At 39.8% G+C, this 23,613-nt stretch overlaps 1 protein-coding gene and 1 pseudogene across 10 annotated transcripts in view; one reads left to right on the top strand and one right to left on the bottom strand.

The window, feature by feature from the left end:
- The window catches only part of MTHFD2L (methylenetetrahydrofolate dehydrogenase (NADP+ dependent) 2 like), a 128,336-nt gene that overhangs the window by 14,472 nt on the left and 90,251 nt on the right, over nucleotides 1–23,613 (bottom strand). For all 10 annotated transcript variants that reach the window (XR_010409424.1, XM_045881010.2, XM_064584590.1 and 7 more), the window contains one exon: nucleotides 11,729–11,854. Coding sequence is in view for 8 of the 10 variants with exons in the window: in XM_045881010.2 (XP_045736966.1) it covers nucleotides 11,729–11,854 (126 nt within the window). In the remaining 2 variants the exon portion in view is untranslated. Of the gene's footprint in view, nucleotides 1–11,728; nucleotides 11,855–23,613 lie in introns of those variants that run through there.
- Nucleotides 13,561–14,598, top strand: LOC123848507 (small ribosomal subunit protein eS1-like; annotated as a pseudogene).

Genomic DNA, 23,613 nt, shown 5'->3' with positions numbered 1-23,613 from the left:
AGAAAAGAAAAAAGAAAAGGGCAGGTTGTAAGCCCGGGATCTGAGCCTTGTCTTTTCCCTTACTGTCCAGGGCAGTTGGCCTAGGGGTCCCCTTTCCCTCCCTCCCGAGGACCATCTCTCCCCATCCACATATTCCTCTCCGAGTTTAAGCACAGACTCTCATGAAAATTGTTCTCCCCAGTAGTTCAATGAACTGCTGTTAATCCTGTGTCATCCCTCTGCAGCCTAGAGGGTGAGGTAACCTAGCTCCAGGATGGCACTTGGCCCCATTGCTCTGCCAGCCTATCCACGGGAGGGTGCACACAGGACCCCACAGGAGGCTCCGAAGAGCAACCAGGGCATTGAGGAGCAGAGAGCAAACAAATAACACCAGGAGGGAAAGGCCCTACCCTCGCCCCAGTACCCACTGTGTCCCAGCCTGAACCTAGATCCCTCACACTCTAGTTTTTAAATTTTTAAATTGAGACATAATTTATATAAAACATTGTTTAAGCTTAAAATGTACAACCTGGTGATTTGATACATTTATATATTACAATATGATTACCATCCTAGCTTTATTTAACACCTCTATCACACCACATAATTGTAAATTCTTTTTTGTGGGAAAACATTTCAGATCTAGTTTTTAAAGCAATTTTGAAATATATAATATGGTATTGTTGGCTATAATCACTATGCTGTGCATTAGAGCTCTAGAACTTATTCACTTTCTAGTTGCATCTTCCCAGTTCCCCCACCCCCCAGCCCCTGGTAACTACCATTCTACTCTGCTTCTACAAGTTCAGCTTTTTCAGATTCCACATATAAGTAATACCACACAGCATTTGTCTTTGTCTGACTTATCTCATTAAACATAATGCTCTCAAGGTCCATCCATGTTGTCACAAATGGCAGGATTTCCTTCTATCTCACGGTTGAAAATATTCAATATTTCAATATTTCAATAATAAATAATAAAATATTCAATAATTCAATATTCAATACCACATCTTCTTTACCCCTTCATCCACTGACTGACACTTTTGTTTCCGTATCTTGGCTATTGTGAATAATGCTGCAATGAACATGGTTACACAGATATCTTTTTGATATCCTGTTCTCATTTCTTTTGGATACATACCCAGAAGTGGGATTGCCGGATCATAAAATCAACATACAGAAATCAGTTTTGTTTCTAAACACTAACAGTGAAATAAATGAAAAAGAAATAAAGAAAACTATCCCATTCACAACAGTATCAAAAACAATAAAATACTTAGGAATAAATTGAACTAAGGAAATTAAGGATCTGTACAATGGAAACTACATGACTTTGATGAAGAAAATTGAAGAGGACACACAGAAAAGTGGAAAGATATCCCATGATCATGGGCTGGAAGAATTAATAGTTTTAAAGTGTCGATACTACCCAAAGCCATCTACAGATTCAACACAGTTCCTACCAAAATTCCAATGGCATTTTTCACAAAGATAGAAAAAAAAACTGTATGAAACCACTAAAGACCCTGAATAGTCACAGCAATCCTGAGAAAGAGGAACTAAGCTAGAGGCATCACATTTCCTGATTTCAAACTATACTACAAAGCTATAGTAATTAAGACATTATGGTACTGGCATAAAAACAGACACACAGACCAATGGAACAAAGTAGAAAGCCCAGAAATAAACTGCTGTATATAAGGTCAACTATTGTTTGACAAGGGAGCCAAGAACACTTAATGGGGAAAGGGTACTGTCTTCAGTAAATGGTTCTGGGAAAACTAAAGAACAACACATAGGAAAATGACATTGGACCCCTGTCTTTTCTACTTATAAAAATTAAGTCCAAATGAATTAAAGACTTAAACATAAAACTGGACACCATAAAATTTCTAGAAGAAAACATAGGGGGAAAGCTCCTTGACATTGGTCTTAGAAATGATTTGGATATGACACCAAAAGCAAAGGAAACAAAAGCAAAAATCAACAAGTGGGACTACATCAAACAAACAAAAAAAAACCTTTCTGCACAGCAAAAGAAACAATCAACAAAATGAAAAGGCAATCTATAGAATAGGAGAAAATATTTGCAAATCATATATCACATAAGGGGTTATTATCCAAAATACCTTATAAAAATACCTGAAGAATGTAAAACAACTAATAAACAAAGAAAAGAAATCTAATTAAAAAATGGACAGAAGACACAGACATTTTTCCAAAGAAGACATCTAAATGGCCAACTAGTACATTAAAAGATGCTCAGCATCACCCATCATCAGGGAAATGCCTGGCAGGGCATACACACAAAAACCTCAGTACTTGAACCAAGAGACAGGCAGAGTCTGTGTGGGGATCAGCAGATGGGGCTTTCTCATAGGCTTGTCCCTAGTTCCTGCAGGTTTGACCCAGTTTACTTACCTAAAGCTGCCTAAAAGTACCACTGCCCTCACTACTGGAGTCTCTCTGGGATGTGTCTGGCCCAGGCCTTTGGTCTCCAGCAGAACTTCATGGCAGCAGCAATAGCCCCATCTCTTGAGGCTAGGGACCCTGCGTCCACTGCAGACTCCCACCCTGAGGCCTCCAGCCCACTTCTTGGCCAAATGACCCAATTCAGTCAAGGCTGGCCTGCCCTCTTGTTATTCTATGTATCTGGGATCCTCGCCTCACCCACTCTGATCTATCCTTGGACACTCTGGGAACACTTTCTCAAGAGGCAGATCACCTGGGGCCAGTTTGCGCCACAGTAAGATGTGTAGGGGCAGAAGGAAGCTCAGGGACTACCCCAGCTGGCTACCCTCCCAGTAGCTCGCCCTAAGCAGACCTCATTCTCTCCTGACACATCTCACTGTGTGGGTTTATCTTTCTTGTCTGGTCACAATAAGTAGTAATTCATATGCTTTTCCTATTCAGGACCAGTTGCAGATGGTGGCTGAGATCTAGATCTGTTCCCCCTTGCTATTTTTCCAACTCCTGAATATATGGCATGACATGCATTTCAGTAAAAGTATGGCTTAGTGAATTTGAAGGGCTACACAGAAAATATCAGTGATGATCAAGAGATCAAAAGTAAGGTCAGTAAAGTGACATGAAAAATGAAAACCACAAAGGGATTTGATATAATTTTCTTTTTTGTTTTTTTAAAGATTTTATTTATTTATTTGACAGAGAGAGAGAGACACAGCGAGAGAGGGAACACAAGCGGGGGGAGTGGGAGAGGAAGAAGCAGGCCTCCCGTGGAGCAGGGAGCCCGATGTGGGGCTCGATCCCAGGACTCTGGGATCATGACCTGAGCTGAAGGCAGATGCTTAATGACTGAGCCACCCAGGCACCCCAGGACTTGATATAATTTTCAACATTGAATGAAGTTGTCAAAAAGTATCTAGTCTTTGGGCGCTTGGGTGGCTCAGTTGGTTAAGCGTCCAACTCTTGATTTTGGCTCAGGTCATGATCTCAAGGTCGTGAGACTGAACTCCATGTCAGGCTCCATACTGGGCATGGAGCCTGCTTGGGATTCTCTCTCTCTCCCTCTGCTCACCCACCCCCCACCCTGCTCGCATGCTCTCTCTCTCTCTCTCAAAAAAAAAATAAATAAATAATAAGTGTCTAGTCTCTACCAATGATTGAACAATAAAAATGAGTGTAGTTAGAACCAAAGACACATTTTGGTGAGATTGTACGGTCTACACATTGCAAATCTACATATACCTTATCTACAGAGTTCAGGGTTAATACTGTTAAGATCTGAGCCAAGATATGACTTCACTGACATTAGGCTTCCACCTACTCCACAGGAAAGAGTTAATAAATGGATCAGGCTTTGAAACTGACTTAAAAGCAAGCAATGAGATTGTATACTGAGGTTTTCACAGCTGAATGAATTAAGGGTAGACAGAATGGTATGTGGGGGCTGGAGGAAGAAATCTCTCTCTCTATTCCAAGTAAGGAGATCAGTTTTTAAGTTCTTATGTACAGAATGGATCATTGTTCATCCAAGCGTGGCTTCCCGTCTAGAGACTAGGGATTCCACATCCTTCTCACTCCACTCCATACAGAGTGGCCATGTGGCTATATTCAGGTCAATAGGAGGCCAGCAGAAGTGATGCATACATCCTCCAGTTCAATTTTCTTTTTTTTTTTTTTTTAAAGATTTTATTTATTTATTTGAGAGAGAGAGAGATAGTGAGACCAGGAACACAAGCAGGGGGAGTGGGAGAGGAAGAAGCAGGCTTCCCGCTGAGCGGGGAGCCCGATGTGGGGCTCAATCCTAGGACCCTGGGATCATGACCTGAGCCGAAGGCAGACGCTTAACAACTGAGCCACCCAGGTGCCCCACTCCAGTTCGATTTTCTTAAAGGGAAGTAAGTCACTTGTCCTCATCTCTCTTTCACCTTTCAATGAAAGAAAACATGGATGAGGAGGCAATTCAACTTCAACTGTGTGGATAAGAAGAATGCTCAAGTGGAACAGTGTTGTGGGCTGAATTACATCTCCCCCAAATTCAGATGCTTAAGTCCTAACCATCAGCACCTCAGAATGTCACTATATTTGGTAACTAAGATGAGGCCATTAGGGTGGACCCTCATGCAATCTGGCTGGTGTCCTTGTAAGAGGAGGAAAATTGGACATAGACATGTACGGAGGAAAGACAATACGAAGAAAGGGAGAAGTCGGCCATCTCCAGGTCACGGAGAAATAACCCTGGTGACACTTTGATCTCTGACTTCTAGCCTCCAGAATTGTGAGAACTAAATTTCTGTTGTTTAAGCCACACAGTGTTTAGTACTTAGTTATGGCAGTTTTATCAAACTAATACAAACAGTTAGATGAGAGCATTATCCCTGGAGGAAGAAGAGCTGTCTAACTCCAGACATTGGTAGGAGACAGCTAAACTACCTTGTTCAAGTTCATGTCTTTTGGGGTCCCTTTGTTATAGCAGCTTAACCTATACTCTAGCAAAATACTTGGGGGGAGGGGAATAGGAACAGCATTTAACAAAAGAGACAGAGTGAGGCAAACTATGATGTAGTCACTAAACATAACCAAGAACCAGAGTTTCAGCATGGAAAATAGCTGATAAAAATCTAAGGGTATAAGTCACATATTCCTCAAACTATGTAAAATAGGCATACACGAAACATCTGGAAACAACTACAGTTAAAAAAAATTGGTTGTGTCAGAGTAGACATTCTTTTCCAAATAATGTGGCTTTTCTACTTTTACAATTTAAATCACTTTCATCAACACTGTAATGTACCTTTAGACTTATCTCAGTAATTTCTATGTATTCCTGTAACTTTAAGTCAGCGGAGAGAATCACTCTTAGACATTAGCCCCACCTATTTTGACTTTGAGAAAAGCGCCCACACATTGTTCCTGCCTCTTCACTTCCTTTTCAGCAGTTCTTCCCAGCATTATTTTATTCCCTGTTTTGGTACAGACCAAGGAGTGGAGAGGTGTGCTCAGGGATGGAACACAGGGAGGAGAGCTGGGAGGGAATAAAGGAGCAGACATTCCAGTTCCTTTCATTCCTACCGCAGTCCCTGAAGAATTCATCATAAAACGGAAGCAAAGCTATTAAAAGCTTCAAAAGATCATAGAAACATCTATGTGGTAGCTACGAGGTGCAAATGAGGCCTGAGAATTCGCCAACGTGAACGAAGTTAGCTGAATTAACAGCACAGGAAGTCATTAATTAGATTGTTCGGCTCACCAAATCCATTCAGTGAACTACTGTCATAAAAGCAGTATAATTATGAGCTTGCCCAGCACTACAGACTGCTTTCTAGTCAGAAGAAGCGATTTACAACTCATGCCACATAATCTCTTTTGTTTCTACCTTATGAGGATACATTCTTCTTTGTTAGAAATGTATGAGGTTTCTTTCAGAGCTACTAAAAGAAAATGGCCAGGTGAAAGTAGATAGGTCCCATTGTTTTTTTTTTGTTGTTGTTGTTGTTTTAATCTGTATAGAAATCTAAATTTTTCAAGATAGATTATTTATTGTGTGGTTGTTAGTAAGGAAAAACAATTCTTAGACATACAAAATAATTTTACCACAGATGCTTTTAAATACTGTTTCTTCTTGCAATGCCTTAAATTAGAGGGGAGAGGCTTGTCCAGGTAACAGAAGGGGAATGGTAAGCATTTGTCAGATGCTGGAAGCAATGATGAACTATCTTGAATTCTATAATTAAGGATCAATTCAAACCAAAGAAGCATTTCAGTTTAGGAATAACTTTAAGGCCCTATTAACTCTTCAAGGTACCCAGAGAGGAATGGTGTTGCAGGGAAGGCCTCACTTGGATCCGTACTGGGGAAAAACACCAGTGCGGAATCCCTGGGAAAGGTGCTAAACAAACACAACTGAATAATCACATAGGAGAAGGGATCAAGGCATTGGACATGAGTTTGAACTCTACGACTCATTGCCCACTAATTTCACTGGACATAGAGATAAATATGGGCCGTGCTCACTTTCCACAGTAGCAGAAAAGACCATACAAATCACTGTGGAAGCCGAAACAGTGCAAAGCCATTTTAATAATCGACGGACGACATTACATTTGTTCAATGACCTGTGAAAATGTTTGTCAAAACATTAAAAACTCTCTTCCCTTGGTTTACACATGTATAGGGAATTGAAAATAGTAGGAAAACATGTATTTAGTATGTCATAATTTATTGAAAACGTTAGAAACCTTGAGAATTAAAGTGTTTTATTTATTTGCAAAACTTATCAAGAGTAGTTTGGACAGTGTTTTGAGTTCTTCTGCTCATACACCGTGCGGTACTGGGTGAGCATCTTTCCTACGCCTTGGTGAATTTCGGATTCCTTTCCAAATCTGGGTCAGCTTCCAACGTTTTGTATTTGCTCTTCCAATGCCATGAAAGAGAGTTCTTTCAATGTGAAGTTTTATGCCTGTACCACTTCCCTCATTTACATGGACAAGTTGGCCTTCACTAAGTTCCTCCAGCCGCATATGCAGAATCTCTCAAACGGCAAGTGGTGGCGCTCCCGATGTCCCATTGTCAGCTACTGCAAATTCTACTTTCAGCATTAGCGCTTTCCATTTCTTTGCTGGCACTTCCCTCTGTCTGTGATCTATCTTGCAAAATGTCATGTGGTTTACTAGTGGGAAACAAGGGGTCAACAGAACTACACACTTTGCCATTCGAACTGAGTAACAAACAGGTGTCCCCGACCAACCACGAACGGACTTTGAAGGAAGGGATGTCATTGGCCATAGATCACAGTGCACATTTGTTAGTTGCATCAGGATTCGCAGATGGAAGAGCTAGCAGAGAAGTCTGCACTTGATGCAGCTATAGTTATTAAGGCATGCTCACTGAAATCTGAACCATTTTGTCGCGGGACTGGTATTATTTCCCTAAACCGTGGTAACTGAAACCTGTGCCTAACAGACCACGTAGAGCAAGGACGGACGGACATGGATACTGTCATATAGGCACTTTTAGACCTTGCTATTATCATATCCTGGGAGAAACATAAAAGAAATAACTTCGTGTCTCAAAAGGAAAGTATTCACCCAGTGAAATGCAGGAGACTGGCAACAATGCACAGTAGAAATTCCAAGTGCCTGGCTCTGAACCCACAGTGCCCCATCACGTGTCATCTCAGGGAGGATGCCCAGGTTCTGTGTGCCTCTGTAAAATGAGGGATAATAACAATGCCTTATAGGGCTATCATAAGGATTAAATGAATAATTCAGGTAAAAGGCTAAGGACAGTAAGCACCTCTCAAACACTACTATTATTACTAAATGAAGAATAATTCCAAATGACCTGAGAAGAGGGTGTCCCCCTGTCAGAAAGCTTCTCCTACCTTCCTTACCCTCAATATAATTTTCTACTAGATCTGCCTGCCTCCTCTCTAGGAATATTGGCAATTTTATGGCCAAGGTGGCAGGGAATTATTGGGGGAGTGGTGAAGGTAGGGACAATCCTTTCTCTGGGCCACCTTGAGTCCTGACCCCCATACCAGGCCACCAACTCAAGAAGGGCTATTCGATTCTATTCTGGGCTCCGGAGAAGGAGAACAAAGAGAGAAGGAAGCAGAGAAAAAAATGAGAATGAGAAACCCTCATAGATGAAAGAAGATGTGGTCTGGAGCAAATCATAGCTGAATTAAAACAAAACCCTGACATGAACATCAAAAAGAAATATTTAGGATGATTTATGTCGCCTTTTGTCAAGAACTATAGTAAGGGGTGAGGCAATCCTCATGCTGTGTCTGATATAAAATATCACCCATAAATGAGGAGCCTGATTCAAAACTGAGGCCAAAACATCTAATAATAAAGCAGATTACTAGGAGGTATCCACATTTTCTTAGAAAGAAAATAGATAAAATGCCTCCTGGTTTTACAAATCATTGAATTTGCAATTATTCACCTATTTCTGCTATTTCCCAAAGGGGGTCAGTTAATGAAATTATTCTTTAAAAAAAATTCCCGCCAAAGGCCATCCTGTTTTCCTTTATTAGAGAGCCGAACATTTCTGCAAGGACGATTTATTTTAGCATTTCTACTGTCATCCATTTGTTTCTGTTGGCTGTACGGTTAGAACGAAACGCTCGCCGATACTCACAAAGCAGCCACACTTTCCCTGCGGCAGTTTGCAGCCAAGTGTTCCCTCTAAGTTCTGTGGCATAACCCAAGTTAAAGGTCCTCCCTGTCAGCCGAGCGATCATCCCTCACCTGATGGGATGACCTGATGAACAACCCGAAGAGCAACATGTCAAAACCTATCACTCGCCCGCTCCTCTGGGAGGAGGCCTTCTTTACCTCGCTGTTATTTTAGCATGCTCATCGAAATCTGAACCATTTTGTCACGGGACTGGTATTATTTCCCTAAACCGTGGTAACTGAAACCTGTGCCTATCAGGCCACGTAGAGCGAGGACGGACGGACATGGATACTGTCATATAGGCACTTTTAGACCTTGCTATTATACATATCCTGGGGGAAACATAAAAGTTTCATGGCCTCGCTGACAAGGCCTTCTTCACCAAGTCCGGCTCTTCCTTAGGGTCCTGGGTCTCGAACCAGGGGTGGGTGGGGGAGGGATGGGGGCGTGTAGCAGGAGTAATATAATCCAGCAGATGGGCATACCTTATGACAGGATCAGGAAACCCTGACCTTCCAAAGGTGTCTGTGTTTTTACGTGATCGTTTGGTGGCACTCAGCTAAACGTCCAAGCTGCACTGAGCATTAGGGTTGGAAAGGGCCCCTGTGATCACTGCTGCCATTTAACTGGTAACACCACCAACGGCCAGAGAGGCTGCAAAGTTACTGGGCTGTGGCGCTAGGTCTAAAAGCACCTCCCGGTCTCCCAGCCTGATGCTCTGTCCCGTTTATCTTATATCCTTGTTTCTTTCTGCCACTTCCTTTTTAAAAATTTCATTATATGTTTAGATACACGTAAGTGCCATTCAGTTTAATAGATTCTACCAAGTGGAGTGGTATGCAATCTGAGGTATATTATCTATGTGTGACTGAGCATATGCACACACCCCAAAATGCCTACTTTTTTTTTTTTTAATGTTTGTAGAATACCCCTCAAGCAAAAACACATTCTTAGCTACACCTAAGAATGCATGGAAATGGTTTGAGACCCATGGACAATCATATGAGAGAAGGGCCTTTCTAAGATTTTATTTATTTGACAGAGAGAGCACAAGCAGAGGGAGAGAGAGGGAGAAGCAGGCTCCCTGCTGAGCAAGGAGCCCGATGTGGGACTCGACCCCACGACCTTAGGATCATGACCCGGGCCAAAGGTAGCCACTTGACCGACTGAGCCACCCAGGTGTCCCGAGAGAAGGGTCTTAAAAATGTGTTGAACTGCTGGGGAGGCTTGCCCTACCAGCACGGTCAAGGTTGTGAACTGCAAATATCTCTGCTTTTCTTGCCTCAAGCTGGGTTCTGCCTATGCCATCTGGGTGCATCAGAAGCATGTGGTGATTTCGCAATAAATGCAGGGTAACTGTAATGTTATCGAGAAGCAGAATGACAGTGCAAGGATAAGAAATAAAATAAGATCAGGTTTTAAAATGAAATGTTTCCTTACTCTTTCGCATTGAGAAATTCAAATAAATTATGGATACCTGACATTGCTGATCGGACATGACAAATGAAATAAAGAAACGGGGTCACTTCCTAAAGAGTTCGGCACATACACGTGACACACACATATACACAGACAGACGCCCATGGTTACTCGGAGAGCCACGCTTCTTCACTGCAAGCTCCATGCCCTGCGAGGGCAGAGGCGTGCTCTCCCTACTTTGCTCTTATTCGCCCTTCTGTCCCCACAGTGTATTGCAGCACAAGTGTCCTCGGGGTTTCCTTTTTTCTTTTTTTTTTTTAGCACCAGGCTCAGGTTGCCTACCTGATGCACCCTGGAATTTCACAAACATAGGGCCAATGCCCTAGAACACTTGGGTGCCTGCGTGTTTGGTTTCATTCAATAATATCCTAGGACTTGGGTAAACCATGGGCTGATGACCAGATTCCAAGAGGAAATGTAAAATTTGGAATTATTTTAAAAAGGGCATCATCTATTATTCCTTTCAGTTTGTCTATAAAGACACACCTATAGCTGATAAAGTTATTGACATGGCCTTGCTTTTTTTGGCCAGATGATCAATCTAATATATACCATATTTCTAATATGAAAATACCTCCATCTACTTTACTAAGTTCATATCTTATTGGACATCTAAGATTCCGAGATTATACTAAAAACCTGAATGCCTCTAAGTATCTGATGAAGATATTGGAAGTAAAATTGGATTAGGGGTGAGGCATCTAAAACTATCTGTGCAGGGGCTCAGTAGAGATAAGGCATTGAGTTAGAATTGTTTGTTACTACACATTTGCTGCCTTATCTCCTTCAACGGCCATAGAAATGTTAACCCAGCTCCTCTTCTTCATCCTCTTTAAAACACAAGTGGAGAATGTTGACTTGAATTAACCGGGTAACTCTCTAGATCTGACATATTGTTAGGATTAGCAAACACATCCCAAGATGCCTTCTGGCTTTAAGAGTGAATGGCTGAATATATAGCCTGGATGGCGAAGTACAGAGACACACTTCAAAAAATCAAAATAATTCCTGGTACAGAGGCCAGCTGAACTCTTTCACTAAAAACCTGCATTATAAGGAATTTAATCTTTTTTTTTTTTTTTTTTTTTTTTTTTTTAAGATTTTATTTATTTATTTGAGAGAGAGAGAATGAGAGACAGAGAGCATGAGAGGGAGGAGGGTCAGAGGGAGAAGCAGACTCCCTGCCGAGCAGGGAGCCCGATGCGGGACTCGATCCCGGGACTCCAGGATCATGACCTGAGCCGAAGGCAGTCGCTTAACCAACTGAGCCACCCAGGCGCCCAGGAATTTAATCTTAAAACTAAATATTAATGGTGTAATTATATTTTCCTCCCAAGAAGTGAGAGGAGAACAAGAAGGAAGGAAGGGATAGGGAAAGGAAGGGAGGAAGGAAGGAAGGAAAGAAGGGAGGGAGGGAGGGAGAGAGAGAGGGAGGGGAAAGGGAGGAAGGTTAGAAATATGTGAGTGATTAAACTCTCTTCCCTCAGAGGAAAGAGGTATAATGATTAATAACTTAATAATGCCTGCATCGAATACGAAGTTTCTCTTTCTACCATCAAAACATGCAAAGTAGATTCTTTCATTTTCTTCACTCATCAAAAGAGATATAGTTTATTACCTTCAAAGTCCACATCTCCAACCAGTTTTGTCTTTCCCGTCACTGGGTCATGGACATAGTTGATACCCACGTCAATTACAGCAGCACCTTCTTTAACCATATCAGATGTAATCAACTTTGGAATACCTGAAAGCAAAACAGAGTTGGAAAATACCTCAACTTCATCCTTGACCATAACAAAGATTTATATATCTAATGTTTTGTTGTCATGGCTTTAAAAAATGTACAAAATACACTGTTTCTAGGAAGAGACCAACGGCACTTAATCATTTCCAATCAAGCAGAAGAACAAAGGCAGCACATGGTGGCTTCTGTGCATAAAATCCTACCTGGATTTACCCTTTCACCTCTGAGATTGCTACCAGATTTCTCCTGATGGGTACCCACTGGAGTAGCATCCTTTTGTGTTTCATGCACTGTAAATGGCATGGGGACATTATGGACATGAAACAGGCTCCTGTTGAGGTTTGGTGGAATGAAAACTATTTGGAAATTGGAGGTAGAGAGAAAGAAGGGTTGCGTGAGTAGAGGGAGGATGAATAAAAAGAAAAAAAAATGAGACAATAATAATTCGAATTCTCAGGGTTGTGGTAAATGGTAAAGTACCATACACATGGTGGTATCACATCGACTCTAAACATGAAGTGTTATCTTGGGCTTTCTTTTTGTTTTTTCTTGGTTTCTTTGATTCATTATGTTTGTATATGACTTGGAAAGGTATAAGATATACTAAGCTCTATTCACTATTTCTCCACTGCAGTTAGAAAGATAACTTTACAGAGATCTTATGTCACCATTCATTTTCTACAACGATTTTCAAACTTTATTTCAAGTATGACAGTACCAGCTAACAATGGTTAATGTTCCAATTATTTTTTGTTAATTACTAAGATACCATCCCCAAACTTAGTGTCTTAAAACAACACTTCATTATTACACTTCACGGTTCTGTGGGTTGACTGAGCTCAGTGGATGGACCTTCCCTGGGTCTTTCATAGAGCTGGAATCCAACAGTGGCTGAGGCTGGAGTCATCCCAAGATGTGGCTGGGCTGACTGTCCAAGATGGCAACAGTCCAAGATGTCTCCCTTACGTGGCTACAGTTGCTGCTCATGGTTGGTGGAGCTCAGCTGGGACTATCAGCTGGAGCACACAGGTGTGGCCTCTCCTGTGGCTTGGGCTTCCTGGCAGCTGGCTTCCAAGCATGAGTGTTCCAAGAAATGGGAAGAGAAGTTGCCAGTAGCTCAAGGCTGGAACCTGGAAGCTGGCACAGTATCGCTTCTGTCATATTCTACCGGCTAAGCAGTGACAGAATCCACTTGGATTTAAGAGGACAGAGAGTCCACTTTTCAGTGGGAGGAAAATCAAAGATTTTGTGGCCATCTTTACTCTCCCACCACTGTGTTTAGGAGGTGATTTACTCATTTTCACATTCTGCATCCCTTGCAAGAAAAAGACACATGTTGTGTTGTCAGAGGCTTTCTTCTACATTTAAACTATCCATTTATGCATTCCAGATGGCTTAAATGTCACCTTCTTGACATATGATTTTTAGTACAAGTAAGAATTAAAAGGCTATAAAGAAATGGTCAGTGCTAAAATAGATGCAGCTAACTGATAGGTTCCCCAGCCACATAATAATATAACAAATGAGGCATCAATGTTTGAAACATGGTTTTTCTCTTGCTTTCTTACCTAGCCCATAGAACTTCTTCCTTTTTATCAGGTCTAGCATAGATATTGAGTATTGTCCTAAAGATAGTCATAATCCTGTTTCTTCTTGGAACCCAATAGAAAAAAAAACCATAGCCTTTTGGTTCCCTGAGCAGCGCCATGGCAGTCAGCAAGAACAAGCACCTTATGAAAGGCAGCAAAAGGGAGCCAAGAAGAAAATGGTTGATCCATTTTCAAGGAACGATTGGTATGATGTGAAAGCGCCAGCTACGTTTAACACAAGAAATTTTGGAAAAACATTAGTTACAAGAACTCGAAGAACCAAAATAGGATCCGATGGCTTCAAGGGCCGCGCATTTGAAGTGAGCCTTGCTGATCTGTAAACGATGAAATTGCATCCAGAAAATTCAAGCTAATTACTGAGGATGTTCCGGGCAAAAACTGCCTGACTGATTTCCATGGCGTGGATCTTACCCATGACAGAATGTGCTCCATGGTCGAAAACTGGCAGACCATGATTGAAGCTCATGTTGATGTCAAGACTACCAGTGGTTATTTGCTTCATCTACTTTGTGTTGGTTTTACTAAAAAACACAACAATCCGATTCAGAAGACCTCTTATGCTCAGCACCAATAGGTACCCCAAATTCGGAAAAAGATGATGGAAACTAAGCAGTGACAGAATCCACTTGGATTTAAGAGGACAGAGAGTCCACTTTTCAGTGGGAGGAAAATCAAAGATTTTGTGGGAGGTTCTGGGAACCTATGGTTCCCAGAGAATAAGAGAGTCGTGGACCAGTACTGGTCCCCACACTGAATACCTCTGAAACAGAAGAATGACTGAATAAACTCAGGCAGCCTATCTCAGGAAAAACAAAACAAACAAACAAACAAACAATCAAACGAACAAAACAACTGAAAACAAGAAGTGCAGGCACTTGAAAGAAATGGCCAATAAATTGATTCCAGATAGCCTCAGAAAAGACATAGAAAAACCTTGTCAGTCTATTTATTCACTCCAGGATGTCTTTCTTGGTTAGAAAAGTAACAATGCTGAAGAAGCCCAAGTCTGAATTGGGAAAGCTCATGGGAGCTTCATGGTGAAGGTAGTCGTTCTGGAAAAGTGACTGGGATGAGACCAGTGGTAAGACTGAATGAGCTGATGGATATGAGCCACCAGTCCAAGAATCTGTTTAAAATTCAGACTTTTAATGGTGACAAATAAAAAATCTTATTTGTGGTGTCTAATTTCTAATCACTCTTTTTAAATTATCAAAGCTTGTGAATCAGATGTTCTGAACTGATGGTGATGGGAACTTTTCTGAACTGTTACATGGATTTTATCCATTGCTCTTAGTTACTAAAGAGCTCTGAAAGGGTAGTGATCTAGATGGAAGTTTTATAGATGGTTAATAAAAGGAAATCTTTTCTTAAAAAAAAAGGAAACATACATTGATTATAGCTGCAGGAAATATTTTTAAGATAAAAATGTTGATGAAATAGTTATTAAAATCCAGCTACTAGGCTTTTGAGAAAGATCCAAATTTCCCTCCCAATTATAGTTGTTCATTATGTTTTCTCAGGGAATATCAGACTGGCAATAAACAAATGTGCAATTTTCAAAATAGAGGGAAATGTATGCTTGATTTTAATTACAAAATGGAAAAACCTTAAATACATGTTTTTTTTCCTAAGGATGCCATCACATATGTCTATTGCAGAAAATCTAGAAAATATCTAAATTTAAGATGAAAATAAAAATCACTATAATCATGCCATTCAAAGATAGTAAGTATATTTTTATTGTTTTTCTAGGATTTTAAAATATTTATATATTAGATATAAAATATAATACCTATGACTTTGCTAATATTGTGTTTATGTATCCTACCATTTTGTCATTAAGATTAAATTGTGAGCATCTCCCCATTTTATCAATTATTTGAAATTTAAAATCCACATGAAATTATTTATTATATGGATTACCATAAGTTATACAGTCCTGAACTCTTTCTAATATTTTCCTATTATAATTAAATGCAGTGATGATCGTTTATGTTCAGAAAACTATGGATGTTTTCTTAATTGCAGCATCAAATTTGACAAAATTTTTCACTAAACCCTTATTAACATCATGGAAAAATGTGGGTTGGATAAAGCTCCTATTGGTACAGTCATGGATAGTTAAATAATGTTTTCCAAAACTGTTGATCAATCCATCTCTAAGAAGGTCTATTGAGGTCTTCCATGAAAAGTATTTGTCGGTGCCATTTTCAAATTTTTTAATAAAGAAGTTGGAAGAACACACTGGCACTATGACGGTTATTTCATCTTTGTTCTCCTCCAGGTCTATTTTCTGCCTTTCTCTGCTCTACCCTATGCCAGGGCTAATCCTTACAGAGGTCTTGTGTTCTTCTTATATCTCTTGGAACCCTGGGACAGCCATGAGAACAAGCTCAAGCTAGCTTAATGGAGGATACAGATCCTGTGGAGGAAAGCTGAGTCATTTCAGTTGAGGCCATCCTAGACTAGACTCTAGCTAACCACCAGTTAAAGGCAGATGCTAGAGAAAGCCCAGTCAAAATCAGAAGAAACGAGCCAAAGTCACCATAACTGACCAGCTGAACACAAACTCATGAGAAACTTAAAAAAAAAAAAAAAAGATGGCTGTTTAAAGTGATTGAGATGTTTTGGTTTTGGTTTTTAACACAGCAGTAGCTGCATAGCCTATATGTGTAAATGAACAAAATCAGATAGAATAGTTAATAGGTAGCCCACTTTGGAATGGTGGACTATAAGTAGCAAGAAGAATTTAAGAGGAGATAAATGTATAATTCTGACCAGGAGTTGTACTTGATTAAAAATTCATTAAAAACTAGGGACGCCTGGGTAGCTCAGTCAGTGGGGTATCCTACTTTTGATTTTGGCTCAGGTCATGATCTCAGGGTTGTGGGATGGAGCCCAGTGTCAGGTGCTATGCTGGGCATAGAGCCTTCTTGAGATTCTCTCTCTCCCTCTCCTTCTGCCCCTCCCCACTTCCTCCTCTAAAAGATAAATAAATACATACATACATACATACATACATACATTTATTAGGCTACTCTAAGACAGACAGTGTCCAGATATAAGGATATAATGTTTCCCATTATATTTTCGGCAGAGTCTCTCTGGGAGCACTGGATGTATTCTAGGGGCTGGTCTAGAGAAGAATGGTTAGAATGGATCTAGAACTCATGTCATATGGAGCAAGTACTATCAAACTAGTTGGTTTAACTCTTTACTACCAGCCTGCAACAGGGTAAACAAGCTCATGCCACACTGCAAAACAACCATCTCACTAAACACACTGTTTAATTCAGCTAGCTTTCTTTTTTCATAGCAAGGTTTTTTTCAGTGAAGGAAGCAGTATGTTGATTTATATTCTGGCTCAGCACCTTATCTCGTTGTGGACCAATGGTTCCCAGAGAATAAGAGAGTCGTGGACCAGTACTGGTCCCCACACTGAGTACCTCTGAAATAGAAGAATGACTGAATAAACTCAGGCGGCCTATCTCAGGAAAAACAAAACAAACAAACAATCAAACAAACAAAACAACTGAAAACAAAAGCAAAACCCAATAATTGTGGTAGTGTCATCAATATGCTAAACTGAATAGAGTAGATTTACTCGAAATGTTTTCAGAAGGAAGAATGAAAGGAGGGAACACAGGGAATAGCCTTCAGCTCATTACAGAGAATATTTTAAGAATAAGAAAATGCTCCACAAAGAGAAACTGTATACTGCCTTATTCCTCACTAGAAATATTCACAATCGGGTAAAGAAGGATCTGGGAAGGTTATTAATGCCTCCCATTTCTATGATTTAAACACTGTCTTTTGCATAGTCAAATGTTCTTTTCTTTCTCTCTCAACTATTTCATTTCTGATCCTTGCAGACTTCTGATCCTATCATTCTACTAAAGAAAAGAAAGAACTAATACAAACTGTATTTAATGCTGAAATTATAGCAAATGGACACACAAAATCTGTCTCAAATATCTTAATACTCTAAATCATCCATCTAAATTGTTGTCTTGTAGAGGCAAATGATTGGAAGTATAAAGTTGTTCATTAATTATATTTTTAAAGACACTGAAAAGATATTCCTTAGACATGATGTATTCAGTTCCCCAAGTATATAAATGGAATATATTTAAATTCTTATTATTTGATAACAGTGGAATAGAATTAAAAGCTATTTAAATATCTGGTAAATATTTAAACACCAATAGGTTTTAAATGCTTTAGGATGTGGAGTCAGAGGGTTTTTTTTTATGCTTTGTTAAAGTTGAACATGAATAGTGATTTCAAATAACTATTTCCTATGAGCTTTATTTATTTATTTAATTTATTTTTTTTTTTTTGCTGTGATAATTCCATGGAAACCTATCCTTAATTCTTATATAATTTGAAGGCTCAAGCATTGTATGTGAGAACCGAAACCATCCACACCCACGTAGCTTACTGTATACATTAATATGACTTTACTCTTCCACTGTCTTCATCAACATGACTATTATTCCAGGAAACTCTTGCTTAGAAAGATAGAAGTTGCGAATAATTTCACTGTCTTGGGAAGTTGTTAAAAACTCATTTTAACTAACATCTAATTGTTTGATTTTTCAGTAGATAGTATCAAATGACTTGTTTGTTTTCCAAGACTCTTGAAAATCCTTGCTTCAAAATCCTCTCCTTGCTGTACCCACCAATCCTAAACTTTTATATTAGGCTCCTTACCCAATCCTAAGCAAGCCTCCACATTAAAAGACTTGCCTTAAAACAAATTCCAACATCTAAATATCCCAACTTTGCTTCTACACTCCAAGACACTACTAAGGTAAATTGGCTCTCTGGGGGTTGGGGGGGGGAAATCCCTGATTTGTGGAATTTGGTGATTTCTGTGGTATAAATACTCTTCTATGGCATAAATACTCCTACCATGGGACTTCAAGATAGCAAGTGACATCAACTGAACATAGAATTAGAAAGAGATGCTCAGAATCAACCTTCACAGACTTGATGATCATAGGAAGCTCCAGGACACCACGCCTCCTAAAAGACTGCCAAGACAGTGTTTTCCCATGCTTCTGTAACTATAAGCTCAGATCGTTTTATCAATGGATTGTTTGGGTATTTAAGGAGAGCCAGTATTCAACAATATTGGAGATCCATGAAGATCTCATCAATAACCACTCTTGGCCATGATTCAAGATCTCAACTCAGAAACCACGGGTACCTCTATGGTCCCTTGAGCCTCTTGCTGGGATAGGGAGTTATTATTGGTCTCTCTCACTGGAATGATGAGGTAAGTCTGGTATTGAGTCTGAACTCTGGTTTCTTTTATTAAAGCTCCCCAAACGCTGAATTTATTTTGTCTTCTATGAATAAGGAACCCTTTTTAGGAATCCTTTGATTACTCAATCAGTTAAAAATCTTTTATCCTTAGTAGAGATCAGTCTCACTACTTAAAATGAAATTTGCCTATGTCCCTGTCATTTCTGTTGTATATCTATATGGGAGAAGTTCCCAGGGAGGAGATATGAGTAACCTGGATAAACCCATTCCTCAAATTGGCCCTAAGAACTGAGAAATACAGAGAGTGTCTTCTGAACTTTGGGAAAATCCTATAGAAAATCCTATAGATATCTATAGAAATCCTATAGAAAAACTGTGCCTCAGGTCACTAAGTAAAATTTTATGAAAACTTTCTTCATAGAACAAGAGCTTTGTTTTGTCTATGAAATCTTCCCAAACCTTTCTGTCTGGGGAGAACCACAAATTGGTCAGGTTTGCAACTAGAGACGGGCCAGCCATTAGACTGGGGGGTGTGAGGCAGAAGGTATACAAACAGCACTTTCAACTGACCAGTCCCAGACTCTCCTGGATTTGCCTCAGTCTAAAACCAACACCATTCTCCCCTCTGATACAGACTCCTGCTCTTTACATGTGTTTATACCATACCCCAGATTCTTATAACTACCTTTCTAGATGGCATCATTTCACCAAGGATAATTGAGAATTATAATAGCCATTCTGAAGAACTTTTGAGGTGAACAAAAGTGTTCATTGGAGAGGTATCTTAGAACCTAAAGGAATAAAATTCTACCCATCCAGTGGTCTGCATTTTTTAATGTTTTTGAGGAAGTATTCAAAGGTATTCATGTTCCAAAACTGTTCCCTTAAAAGATGTCTTGGCCATGGCAAACAAAAGATAAAAACCTAAAAATGGTCTCTCTTCTAGATTCCTCCAAGTCTCAGCACAACCCTAATAGCCTTCATCCAATTATTCCTCCTCCCTCAACTATTTCCGCCATTTCTTTCTTAGCTGTTCCTTTCCCTCCTAACTGGCCAAAACCCCCCAAAGTGCAGTTACCTTGCAAAGTTAAATCTCCCTCAGAACAGGGAAAACTGCTTTGGTTTTAAGATCTAGTCTTATTCTGAGCTGAAAGCCAGTGTTAAAGATTTTCCAAAACCTGGAAAGGTTTGTTTTCTAAAATAAGCTAAAGTTAGACTAAAACTAATAGAGAATTGACTGATTCTTAGAACATTTATCCTCCTACTTAAAAACCCCAATGGGTGAGGTAATATAGATGCATTCAGAATTTTAGAGACATAAAAAGAATACTCATTCCCTTTCCCTATAGCAGCAAGCTCAAGGTCTATTTTGTCTTTGTGCCTCCTGAGGCAATATATTTTGGTTTTAGATCTGTATTTTGTTTTCTTTTGTGTCCCTTTAGATCATAATAATCAATACTTATTTGCCTTCTTCTGAAAATATGAACACTATACCTATCCGGGCCCTTATGCCCAGAGTTTACGAAGGCACTTTGTACTTTTCATAAGCCCTCAACCAGGGCCTAAAGAATCCCTGGAACCTCCTCTTTCATTCAGATGAAGAGTCAGGGCAGAACATCCATTTCGGAAGATAGGAATCAGAAGCTGAATTTGAAGTTTCTAACACTTCAAAGTGCTTTTATGTTATGCTGGGCCAGCAGTGGATATATTCCTAAAGTACATACGACAGAAGAAACATTACAAGTTTAATAAACTAGCTATTAGATTTTACAGAAGTATTTGCCATTGTGAACTCCCACCTTGATATTTAATAGTTTTCAAAACTCTCATATCAGTTGTCTAAGTTCCTGATAAAACATTTCAATTCTATATTCTGGGATATTCAGTAACATTTGAAATTTAATTGCTACATAATTATGATATCATCATTAAAAAATTCTAGCTAACAAATATAATTACACACTAAAGTCCAAGGTAGGTTTATAGAGGAAGGCTTGTGTTTTTTTCCCCAAGCCAATTAATCCATCTATGAATTTATTTCTGACAGAAAAAAAGACCTATTATTAAAACACATTTTCAGAAATAATTGGGATAATTATTTTAGGGTGAACTATTCTCATCAGAAAATTTAGTAAGAGGATTTCTGATTTATTTAAGATTTCTCTGTTGTGGGTGGAAATCTCTCTGATTGATAAGTAGGCTAATAACCCATGGGTGAGCTACACTGAATCACGCTACTTCAAAAGTTATGACTTTCTTATTAGGTGACTGCAAACCTGTTATTGTGTGATTCCTTATATGACAGATATGAAATAAATCACCAGTGTTGTCTTAGTAAAATATAATGAATAAACATAACACCTTAAAAACAATGCCAATATGGGGCGCCTGGGTGGCTCACTCAGTTAAGCGTCTGACTTTGGTTCAGTCATGTTCCTAGGGTCCTGGGATCAAGTCCCGCATCGGTCTCCTTGCTCAGTGGGGCATCTGCTTGTCCCTCTGCCCCTCCCCCCACTTGTATTCTCTCTCTCTCTTTCTCTCTCAAATAAATAAAATCTTAAAAAGAAAACAAAACAATGCCAATACCTAAAGCACACACAGAGCACAGTAAGTACAGCCTAGGTGCTAAGTTTACCCTGATATGAAGGTGTAACCATTACCCCTTGAGCAAGTATGAGGCCATATCCTTACCCCTATTAATTAGAACTCCAACTGGGTATTTTCAGATGCCTATTTGACGATCTCAGAATTGCGTTCACATGAATTAAAAAAAAAAATCTTTTCCCTATGAATCCTCCTATCATGGTCATCTTTAAGTCTTTATGAAATGGCTCAGTCAAGGCATCCTGATAAAAGGAAGCACCATATTTACACATCAATTTAATTAGTAGAGTTCAAAGGGCTGTGCAAACATTATCTAATTAAACTTCACAACAATTCAGTGAAGCAAGAGAAGGTTTACCCATTATCCTCATTCACAGAAGAAAGATTTTGAGGTGCTGAGAGGCTAAATGATTTCTTAGTTTCACAATGATGAGTCAGAGGTGAGGCTGGGAACAAAACCAGAACTCTTGTTCAGATATAAAAGTGACACCGTGGAAATGCTTATTCAGGTGGATTACTCCTTCAGCTGGAAATTGTCCTACTACATAAATAACAAGAGTAATTGCAGTGGAATTTGTATGAATGTGTATGTTTTCTTCTAGATTAGAAAAACTTTCTTCAGCTTTATTTGCTTTGGAGACAGTCCTATGATGGCTAAATGTATCCCAGCTAAATAGAACCTATATTGCAGGGTCTTCCCCTAGAAGTCCCCCTGTTATTTCTAGGAATCCTCAAGAAGTATTTATAAACCAGTGAGTCAGTGGCAATGACTACAGAGCGTATCTTCTTTTTCTCTGGCTTCTTTGGTTCCTATCAGGTATTTGTTTGGCTATGATGTGTATCATTAGAATATATTGTCCATAGCACAGACAACCTCTGGATGCCTCCAAAGCTTCTAATCTTTGTGGTGCCAGAACACTGCCAGGTTCCTTACAGAGCTGAGGGCCAGCAGGGTCCTGCTCTGTGCCATACTGGATCATTTAGGAGTATGGAATCCCTTTGTTCTCAGAAATTCACAGGAACACTCTTGGGTAGTTCTATTAGCTTCTGCCTTGAATCTTTCCTCTGCAAAATCCAGTGAACTTGTGGGGGCTGGATGCATGCTTTTCTTTTCTTCCTCTCATCAACCAAACCTTGTTCCCTTCAAATAGACATTGGTGTATCTGAGGCATGAGTAGAGGTTGGAGGTCGTCGGGATAATAGGCAAGGGTCTATATTACTAACCACCATGCCTATATACAGAGTATTAAAGTCAAATGGAATGGTTTTCAAACATTATTTCACCCTTTCTTTAAAGGAAAAATGTTTACCAAGCTCAGTATGTAACATGATCAAAGCAAGGAGAAATGTACTAGTTGCAAAGAGAAGATGGGGTTGGGGTTGGGGGGTGCTCTACAGCCAGCCAACAGCCCCTCACGCTCCCCCCAGTCAAATTTGAAAACTAGTGAGTCCAATTCCTCTGCTTTAAGGATATAGCTCCTAAAGGCCAGATAGTCTAGAAAATGCATACTAATGAGACCTGATATTTAGGAAACACAAACCATTTTTTGATAATCCCTGTAATTCCCTTTGTCTATAGTCCTAGACCTTCCCTTCTCCCGCCTCGTTGTGTGCTGGTCTCAGCCTATTGGAAACCAATATTGTGGCTGGACCGGCCCTTGTGGTTTTTATTATGACTATAAGACAGCATCCGTAATAACCACCAGGAAACTTTGAGAAAAAGAAAAGTTTATTATTTATATGACCGGGATATTACATAGCACACCACGGGGCACCCAGTGAGGTAACCAGTAGGGAGAGAGTGCACGGGCCTGGGATTCTGCTTTTATTGTGGTTCAGGGTGGGAATTTAAGGCACAGGAAGAGAAAACACAAGCAGCCCAAGTGGTCAGTTATCAAAACAACCAAGATCTCTAAAACAATGAAGTCTGGCAGGGAGGGGCAGCCTGGCTCTTTATATCTAGCAGCTGGAGAGATGTTTACTGGAGATAGACATCTTTGAAATGGATGCCTCTGTAATCAAAGCTCTTCGGCCTTATTTATTAGGCACTTGTATTACAAAAAGGAAAGCCAGCTGTCAGGGCTTATGCTACACATCTCCTTTACGCATTCAAGCGGTGCCTGAGACCCTCGGTGCTTATTGACTCAGAGAAGTGATACAGACAAGAAAGAGAACAGAGAAGAAAGAACTTACTCTCTGACTCCTGGATTTCAAAAGACTAACACTTAGGAAAGACAGAGGGACTCAAGCTAGAAAACGAAAGGGCTAAATATA

This window comes from Mirounga angustirostris, unplaced genomic scaffold, assembly GCF_029215605.1.
Source record: "Mirounga angustirostris isolate CCGP_5_RB_7025 unplaced genomic scaffold, mMirAng1.0.hap1 SCAF_2, whole genome shotgun sequence".
In the NCBI taxonomy this organism is placed as follows: domain Eukaryota; kingdom Metazoa; phylum Chordata; class Mammalia; order Carnivora; family Phocidae; genus Mirounga; species Mirounga angustirostris.
Note: the sequence above shows the minus strand (reverse complement) of the source record. Positions and strands in the feature narration are given on the sequence as shown.